Raw genomic sequence first — 13,621 nt, forward strand, 5'->3', positions numbered from 1 at the left:
AGTCAGCTTTTACTTTATCATAAAAAAAAAATACCATTAAGAAAAATGTAAGGCAGAGATGGATCATTATCCTGCGTTCATCTAGAACGTTGACGCTCTTGATCAGGCAGAGTTTGCCTATGTGCACCCTTTCAATTAAAGAAAGCTGCATTGTGTTTCTTATAATGAATTTAACCAAGTTTTGAAACGGGGATTAAGTGTAGGGGAGTTTAAAATTTAAAGCTTAAAATTCAGTTTTTATGTTCATGAGTTTGAATAGGTTGATTAATATTAAAGAACACAAATTTGGATCATATGATGGACCTGCGGCAACAAACAGGTCAGATCCATGTTTAGTCCGAACCCAAGATCTGGGTTGGCCTTTAGGATTTAACGGGTTCAGACTTCAGGGTTGGATCTAGACTATGTCACAATGACACAGACATGGATGGAGACAGGATACGAGTTGAAGACATGAACACACAAATTTTTTGAGAGCTAGGACATAAAGACATGGGTTTTTTTGTAGTTACTAAAACAGTATTTATCTTCTATATTCTGATATGTAACAGTTCATTTTATTATTAAGAATATTATTAAACATATTAATAAATTATTTGATGTTTCATATCACTTCACATGGCATGGCCACATATCGAGTCGTGCCTCCTAGACATGGGATCTGCTTACTGTGTCCTTGTGACATAGCTCCCAAGTTTGGACCCAGCACCACAGGGCCAGGTTCAACAAAAACTGGTGAAAATCTGTTGCTTCATTCTCTTGATTGAATGAAGTAAATACATCATGCCTGAAATGCACAAAAGGACAGTCCATGAGTAATGACCCTAATTAAGTTTCTGTTGTTTTGTTGCAGTTAGAAGCTGACAAGATCTGGACTAAGACATTGGCTGTGACCCCTTAAACACCTACTTGGAGCCTCATTCGGATCCAATCGATTTGGTTAAACAACCAGTGGAAATATTTATTTGTCAAGATTGTTCGGATTCGGGATCAATCAGTCATGTCTGATATGCTTGAGCTATAGGAATGAAACTGGTCGGATATGGTTGGTCACGCTTGACCTGATCCAATATCCAACTTCTGAAATGAGTTTGGCTATAGATCCAGATTCAACTTGGATCCCTACAGTATAGTCTCAGTTAATGTACTTTGTAAAACAAAAGCAAATTGTGGATGGGCCAGATCTTAGTCAGGCCATGCCCATTGACAGCTCTATAAATAAAAACATGAAAATAATAGCATGCTTAAGGCTAAGTTAATATTCCTTCATTGAATATTGAGCTAACAAAAAAATTTAATTTTTATAATGCACATAAATAAGTGGGCGGTGCAAAATCTTTTTTTTTATATAAAAATTGAGAAAACAAAGTAAGAATGTTTGTCCAATTTGGATTTTTCTTCATAGCTTTCTCTTAACATATTAAAGTACTGCAAATATAAGATAAATCTTTCTTTTTCCTTCTTTTAGTTATCATTGTTTGGCTAAGCAAAAGCTGAATAAAAAAGCAAAAAGAGAACAAGGGAAGAGGAGGAGAAAGATTCCCACCCAAGAAAAAAAGGGACAATTGTACAACTTTATGCTTTTCTCAGCTTTTTTTCTCCTCGCCATCCCTCTCATCTCCTTCCATTTATACCACTCTCGCTTGTTTCATTTTCCCATCTCCTGATCTAGATGCGAACCACAATCAATGCTTAATTATAGGTGTGTGGTGCACCTAATGCATCAACAATTGGTAAACGAGTCAAACAGAAGGTGTTCAAACTTGGTTCATTCTTGTGGCGAGCTGAACCGACCTTGAGCTCATGACAAGTCTCAGGTAATTTCCAGCTTGAGCTGCCTCGTTAACAAAAAAAGGAAAACCTTTTTTAAATTAAAAATTAGACACTAAGCCTACTGAACCAAGCTCAAACTAACCCGTTCATAAAATAAATATATTGTTTCAAAGTTGTAAGCAGAAGAAGTATTTGGACTCTAAACTTATTGCTTGCAAACCAAACACTTTAATCAGCTATATTCTATGATATAAAATATCTGTAAAATATATTTACCATTAGCCTATATAAACCCATCTGAGCCAAATATTCATTATTCATATTCAGCTAGTGAAGCCGATTTGAACGAGTTCTTTATAAGCCGAACCGAGATAAGCTATAAGTGGCTCGTCTCATTTCTACCATAGAGCCTGTCACAGGCTAGTCAGGTTGAGTTCGCCTGGCGTCGCACGAGCTCGCAAAAAATTAAGCCCCCACGTAGCCCATTCATTGCTAAAGAATCAGACCTACATTCTGAGATCTCAAAGAGTCAGGAAAGAGATTGAGTGAATCGAGGAGATATTAACAAGCTGCTTTGTAGCCAATTAATTATTTCTGATTCCTTGGTACGGGGCAGATGATTCGACCATATTCTATTTTAATCGAACCGGATCCTGTCTCCTTTGAGTTGTTTCATTTATTCTTGAGATCACCCACTCTTGGCTCGTAGTCACCAACCTAATCGGAGAAAACGATACGGTTCGGGACCATTATCCGAGTCGTAGACTGAATCATCAAAAACTGTGAGAAGAATCCGCTGTGGTTCTTTGTCTGTGCTGTCCAAGATTTGTAGGAATTCTGCTGTCTCATTTTTCTATGGTCCTCGGCTGCCGCCTGTTAATTCTGCTTCTTCACCGACCCTGTCTCTCTCTCTCTCTACCCAACAAACTGCTCTCTCTCTCTCTCTCTCTCTCTCTGGTTTCTTGTTTGTGCTGTCAAAGATTGTACATATTCCGTTGTCTGATTCGTTTCATCTTTCTTTGGTCCTCTGCTGTCACTCTTTAATTCTTCTTCTTCACCTCTCTCTCTCTCTCGTGTAAATTGTTACAGAACAATCATCAATGGCTGGCAACAAGTTTGTGACCATGTTACAAAGAAACACTTCAAGAATTGCAGTGATTCTGGTCTATACCATCCTCGAATGGGTGCTGATACTCCTCCTCCTCCTCAACTCTCTCTTCGCTTATCTCATCGGGAAGTTCGCGGCCTACTTTGGCCTCAAATCGCCGTGCCCGTTGTGCTCCAGAGTCGACCATGTGCTCGAGCCCGGTAAGGAGGGAGGCTCCTATATCGAGGCTCTCTGTGAGGCCCATGCCAAGGAGATCTCCAGGTTGGGTTACTGCCTGAATCACGCGAGGCTGGTGGAGGCTTGTCAGACGTGCGAGGATTGTTCCCTGGAGCGACGGTGCTCGCAGGGAAGCCTGATCACTTGCGTCTCTCTGGTCACCCAGATCGATGGTGGTGATGACAAGGAATTTAAGTGTTCTTGTTGTGGTGTTGGCTTGAACGATGGGTTCTACTCGAAGTATTTCTTGAAGGATGGGTTGTTTCAGCCATCGTGGGACGTTTTGGATTACACCAACAAGGGGACTTTGGTTGGTGAAGAAGAAGAAGAAGAAGAAGAAGAAGAAAAAGAAGAAGAAGAAGAAGAAGAAGAAGAAGAAGAAGAAGAAGAAGAAGAAGAAGAAGAAGAAGAAGAAGAAGATAAAAAAGATAAAAAAGATGGTGGTGAAGAGGTGAAGATGGAGGAAGTGGTGGTGGTGGTGAGGGAGGAGGAAATGGAGAATGTAGTTGATGAATCATTGGACAGAGCAGCAAAAGGTAGCGTCGTGGTTTCTGCTATCGATGATTCTTCTTGTGATGTTATGGGTATGAGTTTGAAGGATTGTTGTGATGATGAACGTGTAATTCCTCTGGACTTGATGGATTCGATCACAGAACAGAACGTGTTGAAGGATAAGGGAAAGGGAATCAAGGAATCGGATGATGGCCATTTGCTTCTGCTGGATGATCTTGATGTTTATTTCCAGAGCGCACGCTTGGGGAATGAATCGACAGCGTATTCTCGTGACTACTTATTAGTTTTGGATTTAGAAATCCCTGTTGCCAAGAATTCTAGCCCGTCTTGCGTGAGGAACGATGAGGATTCACAACCATTGCATCCACAGGCAGTTTGTACAAACGATGAATCGGGTGGTGTGGCTATTGCTGATCAAAATGATGGTGATCGTGAAGGGGAAGAATCGACTCGAGCGTCGCCGGCCGATGATCAAATTACCGGTAAGCAAAAGAGACTATAAATTCATGATTAACAAGCCTAGTGTACTGTGTTTTGCATTTCTGTAGGTTTGGTGTGATTAAAGTTGGCAATTTGTTGATTCGAACAGCACCAGAAACCAAAGAAGTTATTGATATCCAAGAAAAATCCGTGAGCTTTCATGATGAAGGGGTCATCCATGAGGAACCTGTGGATCGCTTTCGAGGATGTGAAGTGATTCCTTCATCTACATCCATAGGCGATGATGACAGTGGTAATGCACAAAAGGATATTGTTTGCAATGTTTTACAAGCTGAGGAAGATCAAGGTATATGGGGTTTCTCTTCTACCAATTATTTTCTTTTTTTTTCTCTTTCTGAAAGATGATAATCTGATCAAGTTTTCTGAATAAAAAACAGGGCTAGAGCAAACAAAAGGTTCTAGCGTTGATGATGACAATGATGATAGACAAAAGGACGTTGTTTGCAAAGCTGAGGAAGATCAAGGTATATGGGGCTTCTCTTCTATGAATTATTTTCTTTTTTCCCCTTTCGGAAAGATGAAAATCTGATCCAGTTTTCTGAATAAACAGGGCTACAGCAAACAAAAGGTTCAAGGATTGATGACGACAATGATAATGAACAAAAGTATGTTGTTTGCAAAGCTGAGGAAGTTCAAGGTATATGGGGTTTCTCTTCTACGAATTATTTTCTTTTTTTTTCCTTTCTGAAAGATGAAAATCTGATCCAGTTTTCCAAATAAACAGGGCTAGAACAAACGAAAGAATCAATAGTTGATGATGACAAGGATGAGGCACAAAGGGATGTTGTTTGTACTGTTTTGCTCGCTGAAGAAGATCAAGGTACATTGGCTTCTGCTCTACCATTTTCTTCTTTCCTCTTCTGAAAAATGAAAATCTCACCCAGTTTTCCAAATAAACAGGGCTAGAACAAAGAAAAGAATCAACCGTTGATGATGACAAGGATGGTGCACAAAAGGATGTTGTTTGCAAAGCTTCACTCGCTCCGGAAGATCACAGTATATGGAGATTCTGCACTATCAACTATTTTCTTTTTTCACTTTCTGAAAGATGAAAATTTGATCTTGTTTTCCAAATTACAGGGCTAGAACAAGCAAAAGAATCAAGCATGGATGAAGTTGATGACTGCAATGCATCTGAGACATTAGGTGTGATTCAGAAGATGGAGGAAAGAATGAAACACTTCTCTCTCAGTTCTGAATTCAATGAGATTGAGGAAGAGAAAGCACCTGAGACACCCACTTACATAGAAGGCATCCACACGCTGCAGAAAAGGTTGATTGAAAGGAAAGACTCGGGAACTGAGTCTTTGGATGGAAGTGTGATAAGCGAAATTGAAGGTGGTGAAGCTGTGGTGATTGAGCGATTAAAGGCAGCTCTCAAAGCGGAACGCATGGCTCTTGGTGCTCTATATGCAGAACTAGAAGAGGAAAGGAGTGCTGCCGCGATTGCGGCTAACCAGACTATGGCTATGATTACGCGCTTGCAAGAGGAGAAGGCTGCAATGCAAATGGAAGCGCTTCAATACCAGAGGATGATGGAGGAGCAATCCGAGTATGACCAAGAAGCGTTGCAGCTTATGAATGAGCTCATGGTTAAGAGGGAGAAAGAGAAGCAAGAGATTGAGAGGGAATTGGAGTTGTACCGGAAAAAGGTACTGCATTACGAAGCTAGAGAGAAGATGATGAGGAAGATGAAGGCTAGTGAAAATGCTGCTGGGCAGGTCTTGGATCATCAAGTTGTGAGGAATTTGATGTCATCTGCATCTTCTAGTGGAGGGGATAGCGATGAACTCTCTATGGATTTTAATGATGGGGATGACGGCACGGATGGCATTCTGGAGAGCAACCAGAACACCCCTGCTGAAGCTGTTCTGGATTCAAGCAATGGCAATGAAAACACCAAAGAGCTGATCACTCTGGATGAATCTCTTGCTGATTTTGAGGAGGAAAGGCTTTCAATTTTAGAGCAGCTGAAGTCATTAGAAGAGAAGCTTTTTACATTGTCTGATGAAGAAAGCACAACTACACCAAAACACATTACTGATAATTTCGGAGTGGCAGTTCCCGAAGAATCCCTCAAGACTATTGTTGGAAATGAAAATCTAGAAGAAGTGAATCATGCAGAGATTGATGACAAAGATGAATTGTGTGGTGAAGATGCAGATTTCGTTTTGAATGGTACCCCTGATCACCTAGACTGCAATGTGAAGTGTCCTACTGACAGGAAACACACCGGTCCTAAACCAAAGAGACTACTTCTGCTATTCGATGCCACAAGCGGCGAAAATAGAAACGAAGAACAAGAAGAAGAGGCAGGTTTCTCTCACTCAGGGATGCAGCTTCGTAAACATGTAGCCATTGAAGAAGAGGTAGAACAGGTGTACGAGAGATTGCATGCACTTGAAGCAGACCGGGAGTTTTTAAGGCACAGTATCAACTCTCTCAACAAGGGAGACAAGGGTATGGGCCTGCTTCAAGAGATACTGCAACATTTGCGTGATCTAAGGGAGGTTGAACTAAGAGCACAAAATCTCGGCGATCCTATGCTTTGAATCCAAGCAATGTCTTAACTCTGTATATTGGTATTGCCCTCTTTATTAGCTCTGAATATATATATATATATATATATATATATATATATATATATATATATATATATATATATATATATATATATATATATATATGGAGAGAGAGAGAGAGAGAGCTCTGACATATATTTAGAAAATCCATTTGCATCATCATGGTACACAGTAGTACAATTTTATTTTGCAACCATAACGGAAATTGCAAAACATGAATTCATGTAGCTGTGAATCAAATCTTCTCATATTAAGTTGGCTTCAGTTATTTGATAACTTTTGTTTGTGTTGATTGATGCAGGTTGGTGAGAAGTACAGAATTATGAGGTAACTCCCAATGCCTGATTGGTTGGTAGAGTAGCAAGAAAGGGAAGGTGAGATTTAGATAAAGGGGCATCTCCCTGATCATGCCTCCAAGAGGTGATCTTTCCTCCCTCCTCTCAATGTTAGTTCTACCTGTTTGTTACTGTTTATTTTCTTTTATTTCTTCTGGAGCCCGAATTTTTGTTGGGTTTTCTAGTGGGGACCCACCTACCTTTCAAGGTGAAAGGTATTGAGGCATGGGGGATTGGTTAGGCCATCCAATCTGTCTCTAACTTGGTGGAATGCTGGCTCTTAAAGCTGGAAGCACTACCAAAGATTTCCAGTGCCAGGTTATATAATCAAGACCAAATAGGTAGCCTTTAGATTTCTTTATTGTTCTTTCTAGTCCTGGAGTTTTTTTAGTGTAAAAAGAGGAGAGAGGGAATTTCCTCTTCATGTTGGTTTTGGTTCTTTTGTGTAGTGTTGTTTTTTCATAACCAGCCTACTTGGATTGTTCTGCTGACAACTTTTCTCCTTTGGGAAAGCCTAAGCAGATTGATAGTTTGTATGTTTGGAAGTATTTGTGTGGGCCATCTACTGTAAAAAGAAATCATTCATTTTGTATTACAGTGTGGTGGTTGTCTGTATGGCTAAACCTTTCTTTACTATTTTGTCTCAAAAGTGATTTATACCCATTTATCCCTATCAACCAACAAAAAGTTTGGTGGTTGTGTAGTGGTGGGAGTGTCATGCATGTAGTCCCTTCACATCATCACTGGTTGGTCACTATTAAGATAACCAAACCAAAGTTGGTCTTGAGCCTCATTATAGCATCAATACAATGGATTGGTGCTTAGTTGGATACAGTGCCATTTAGATGTTGGGGTAACACTGGCTTGATTCCTTGGTCATAAAAGAGGTATGATCTGGGGGGTGGGGACATATGCTTTTGGCGTGAACAAGATACATGGTCCAAAAATGGGTTTTGTAGGGGATCACCACCAATTTTAGCCTTATCCTCCATTGATTTTTGTTCTTCGAAGTGAAGGAAAATACCAACTGAATTTCACAATTTTCTTTCACACGATTCACTTGGGTTGTGGGTATCAATGGTTGATGAAGTTGGACATAGGGAAGGAATAGGACTTTTTAAATTGGAGAATGTCAAAAAGTCAGTCGTTGAATTGATGATTGTCCTTCTAGGAGCCCAACGGTTTCTTTCTATCAACTGTTTGTGGAAACATGGGGAGTCTTTCAGCACAAAACATAATATTTTAATATTTTAATCTCGTGTCATGAAAGCCAGTTTTCAAAAGGTCGTGCCTCAGAGGCCTCAGCTTTGCGAGCTGTACAGTTGATGAAGTGTAGGCCAAACAGGAAAAGCCTCGTTATTGACTTTTTGGTTTATTTCTCTCCTCTGTCTAACACCAGCCTAACAAGAACAAAAAGAACGTCTCTCTCTCTCTCTCTCTCTCTCTCTCTCAATTAAGATCACTCTCTCTCAACTGTCAGTGCTCGCTCTCAAGCTTGGGACACCAAGCTTCTATCTCGAGAGTGTGGACCTAAACATCAAATATTTTTTAGCAAGGCCAAGGGGAAAAAAATCCACCATCGACTGTACATTGATGAGACCCCCCCTGCCCACTGGAGAGTACATTCAGTTTAGACTGGATGCCGAAAGACAATTTCCGTGGGTTGTGAATTGATGACATCCCGTCAACTTGGTGACATTCACAACTCGCTCCTACTAGATGAGTAGATATAAGTTTGGCTTGTTCAAGTAGGCTTATTTTAGCTCACAAGGGTTCTGTACCCCTGGCTAGGTGGCTCAGGCTTAAGCTGATATTTTGCAGAAATAAGGCCTCCTCATGGCTCATGCATCAAGGAGCCTGCTGCTCCGGCCTTATATATGACAAGTGATGCGCACCCCTTTACCAAAACTTTGATGTCCTTCAGCTTAAACGCGGTAAGCTGACCCACCTAGCCAGGGGTACAGAACCCTTGTGAGCTAAAATAAGCCAACTTGAACAAGCCAAACTTGGGTGTAAGCGATTAGGAAAACACCAAATGTTTGATGGCAAAATAACGAACCCTCTATAAGTTGACTACTAATTGTGATTTTAGCAAGATGGAAAATCTTGTACAGCAAAAAAGGGCAACAAGGTTTTTATTTGCTTTTTTACCTCAAAATTTGTATAATGTTTGATGTGATGAAAATTTCGAACTGTTTCACGATAAATATGGTCATTTTCTCTCAGAAATTGTCAAGTTGTGTTTCAAAGAGCATGCCTTCATCCCTATCTGTGGCAGCTTTTATGTGTGGAGTTGCATCTGCGTTTGAACGATATGCCCAAATAACAAATAACAGTGCCCTTCGTTTAATGAGAAATAGAAAGGAATATAAAAAATTTGAGAGGCCGAAGCTGTAATCAGAGCCGGACCTGTCAAGAGGCCAATGAGACTTGGGCCTCAGGGCCCCTGGGCCAAAAAAAATTTAGGGGCCCATTTTTAATAGGGACAAAAAACAACAAAAAAAATTTTAGGGGCCCCCTAAAAATTGGAGGCGCTGTCCTCAAACTCTTACTATTAATAGGGGGCTCAAAAAATTCCGAGGCGCTACCCCCAAACTCCTACTATTAATAGGGGGCCTATTTTTAGGGAGCTCATTTTTAATAGGGGCTCAAAAAATTTCGAGGCCCTGCCCCAGAACTCCTGCTATTAATAGGGGGCCCATTTTTTTCCTCCACCTCATGCCCCATAAAACACAGGTACGGCCCTGGCTGTAATATTATATCAATAGGCCTAATTGAGCTAAGTGGACCCGTGCATGCCTTGTTGGACTCGGCTCTTTGAATTTAGTAAACTCATATCAAACTATATGAGCTTATTTTACAAGCATGAACCAGTTCATAACCAAACCAATTTACCAATGCTTGGTCATGTACCAGTGGTATCAAGAGGTACCTAATCAAATTTATTTCAAGTTTAAAAGTAAGATGCAGAATTTGCTGCTCCATGCATGCACAAGCTTGAAAGTTGGTGAAAGGGTGTTGGAAGGCATGAAAAGTGGGATTGGGGATCCAAAGAGCAGCTAAGTGTCATGGCTATTTGACATAGCCAATCACATGACAGCATTTCAGGTGGGGCCTGCACTCTGTAGCTGTGGGCTCCATGCAACGCTATCATGGCCATGGCGCTTAGCCGCTCCTTTGATCTCAACTCGAAAAATGGCATCTGCATTGCGGATATATATTCAGGTTCACAAGCGGATTGAATATGACCCTGATCCAAATCCGAATTCAAATTTTGTGCAATTGGTCCAAATCCAAGTATGCTTCCAGTAAAATCACGAAATGTAAGAAATCTGGGACTGATATATATATGGTGATTTTGATTCTGTCAAAAGAAGAGAGAAATGATCTTTACATGTAAAATGTGCATATAGAGTAGATCAGATGTGAGCCTGAATATATATCCTGACCTATATCCAACCCAAAGATCCTTTCTGATCTTATTTCAATTATTCGCCTTCTTTTTTTTCATTTCATAAAATTAGTTATTGTACAGGCATATAAAAAGCAAAGAAATAAAACACATAGGAAGTGATAAGATAAAAGTAGATGCCATTCTCATATTTATGGAAATGCAAAGTTTTATATTTCATGTTCGAAAGTGAGTTTCTTGAAGAAGCTACACATAGGCACTTCCGGTATTTGTGGTTAAGACCGTGCATACCATGTTTTATTGCTTTAAATGTTACTGCATTTTGGGATCCAATGCTTTCGCTCTGTTATATCACAAATCTTGAAGAGTAAGCAAATAGAAAGAACAGTAAAATAAGACATCTTTTCTTCTGAGTCTTCTGAATAGTATTCTGGCCTTTGTATATAAGAGAACCTTTATACAAAAATAGAGAAGAACTGTTGACACACCTGCATGAAAGGACCATTTATTCTATTTTACTTTATTCTTTAGATAATATAGAACTATTAAAGCTGTTGCCTTCCCAATTAGTCATTTCTCAGGATAAAGACTTTGTTGAACATAAAATGTCACGTCTACTTATATATATATATATATATATATAGTTTGACACTTGAGAATTCTGTGCCATAAGTTGTGAAGTCATTAGAGAACAAGATCTAATTTTCAATAGGAACCCAAAGTACATGCTTCAACTAGAACCAACAGATCACTTAACGGGTCCAAATCTTTTTCAAGCTTCTATAAATGGAAATATTATGATTAGTAAAGGAAGATGATCCTTTCTCTTGCACAGAGAGCAGCATAAAAAAGTCATGCACATGAAAAGAGAACAGGGCTGTAAATGGATTGGATATGATCGGATATTCGATCAGAGTCCGACATATTTTTGTTTTTTGGGATATGGATCCTTTAAGTAAGATCTAAATATACATTTGGAGCGGATTTGGATATGTTCAATCAGATTAGCTAGGGTCAGATAACCCCTAACCTCCTAAGAGCCTTCTCACTCACACCCTGATTCACATATTTTAAGCAGCTTACTTTTACTAAAAATACATACAGAACACTTGGGTCAAGTTGGATCTCTAACAAAAATCATAACCCAAACTCAACCCACATAATTTTTTATGTCCATACCTGCGAATTTGGGATTGGGTTTGGGTTAGGTGCCCGATATGAACCCAACCAATTGACAGCTCTAATATGAATGAATGTGAGCCAAGATTCACCTGGATTCAAATGGATCTAATCCCACATAAGAATGACTTTGGAATTACCAAGCCACTTAAATTCCTAGTTCCTTTCAATTATGATGTCAAAGGTTTTGATTCGGGTCAGACATCTGACTGAATCTGGACACATACTTGGATTAGGTAAAGATAGGGATGTTCGGGTACCCAACCCATCTGGATATACCCAAACCCACCCAATTAACAAATTATCAGGTTCAGGTTTAAGTTCGGGTTTCGCTGGATCACAAAAATGAAATCTCAAACCTGGATTTGTATAATTTCAAAAGTTTACTTTTACTAAAAATACATATAAAACACTCTGGTGTAGGGATGGCAGTGGACCAGGGGAAAGCGGGGCCCCGCCCCGCTTGGACCGGGGATGAAGGGTATGAAACGGGGATGGAGGCGGGGATGAAGGTTAAAATCCATCCCCGTTCGGGGATGGAGGCGGGGATGGACATACACTTTTCCCCGCCCCGCCATGATCCCCGCCCCGTCCCTGCCACTTTTCCCGGCAATAGCCCCGCCCCGCCTCATCCCCGTTTGAACCAGGGATGGAGGACATGAAATGAGGATGAAGGTGGGGGTGGAGGTTAAAATCCATCCCCGTGCGGGGATGGAGGCGGGGATGGAGGTTCTAATCTTGAGGCGGGGTGGGGTGGGGCGGAGCGGGGGTGGAGACCTTGTCCCCCGCCCCACCCCACTGCCATCCCTTCTCTGGTGGAGCCGGGTACCCAGCAAAAAAAGCCCGATTGGGTCAGCTACCGAACAAAAAATCATAACCCATACTCTGCTTGTATATTACTCGGGTTGGGTTTGGGGTGACCTGAATATTATTCGAGTAGACACTTTTTTTGCCATTCCCACAAATTCGGGGTTGGGTTGGTTCAGGTACCTTATCAAACCTGACCCATTGAAAGCCCTAGATAAAGAATATAACATCAGATTTGGACTTGGTTTATAGTTTTACATGCTAAGCCTCCATACCCCTTCCGGGTACAGGGCTGGGAGACGAGATGAGCTGCTTGTGGCCCACCTCATGCTTAGGTTATAGTGACCTAGTTCGAACTTATAAAATAGGCTCTGCAAGTGGATCATGAACAATAAGTGTTCAGCTCAGCTTGTATAAGATGATTAAATAGTAATTAATATATTTTAGTTTTATTCTATATCATATAGTGTAGTGTACAACAAATAATTGATGTATTTGACTTGTTTACAACTTTAAACAATACATATTTAAAAACAAGCCAGCTTGAACTCCACTCAATAAGCTTACAATTCAGATCCTATTACTTCCAACTTTAAAACAATATATCTTTGGCGGAAACCAGCTTGAGTTCGTGCTAGCCATGAGCTTGAGCTCAGCTCAACTTACAAAAGGGAGCTGGATTGAGCACCTCAAATTCATCTTGTTTGGCTTGTTTAGCAGTTAGCCAGGATCTTGGAGCAAATTTCATCAAGATGGGAGTTTTTTTTTTTTTTTTTATGACCAAGTTTCTTGCTGAAGCGGGTAGTTTTTGAGCTAAGCTCTTCTGAAGCCCACCAGTGAAAGGCACCCGCACACCTAGTGAGAGTTGAACATGAAACGAAGGGGTCATCACCTTCTTCCCAGACTAGCTACCACTTTGGCAATTTGGGCGGTTGTCATCACGATGGGAGTGTCAATTGGGTCTTTATGTCTGAAGTAGGTGAGCAGTTTCAGTTGTAATGAGACTGAGCCCATAGCCCAATCAACATCAACTGGCCCCATAAACCTCGCGGGGCATACTTGACTATCTTGATACATTACCGAATCTTGAGGACCCCGACAGGCATGATAAGGTTCACGGTTAGACATATGGGATGGGCAGGATTAGAATGTCAATAACAACTAAACCCACAGTGCATACAATACTGGACCCAGA

General features: G+C 40.6%; 1 protein-coding gene across 1 annotated transcript; it reads left to right on the forward strand.

The window, feature by feature from the left end:
• The first annotated feature begins 2,751 nt into the window (after positions 1–2,751).
• On the forward strand, positions 2,752–7,659 carry LOC149845979 (uncharacterized). The gene is made up of 8 exons (XM_089997813.1): positions 2,752–4,092; positions 4,200–4,397; positions 4,489–4,575; positions 4,662–4,748; positions 4,836–4,931; positions 5,012–5,107; positions 5,192–6,693; positions 6,995–7,659. Exons 1-7 carry the CDS (start codon positions 2,874–2,876, stop codon positions 6,661–6,663), a joined length of 3,255 nt encoding a protein of 1,084 aa, XP_089853939.1. The 5' UTR covers positions 2,752–2,873; the 3' UTR covers positions 6,664–6,693; positions 6,995–7,659.
• Positions 7,660–13,621: the final 5,962 nt, after the last annotated feature.

This window comes from Nuphar pumila, chromosome 2 (genome assembly GCF_984573655.1).
Source record: "Nuphar pumila chromosome 2, dmNupPumi1.hap1.1, whole genome shotgun sequence".
NCBI classification, from domain to species: domain Eukaryota; kingdom Viridiplantae; phylum Streptophyta; class Magnoliopsida; order Nymphaeales; family Nymphaeaceae; genus Nuphar; species Nuphar pumila.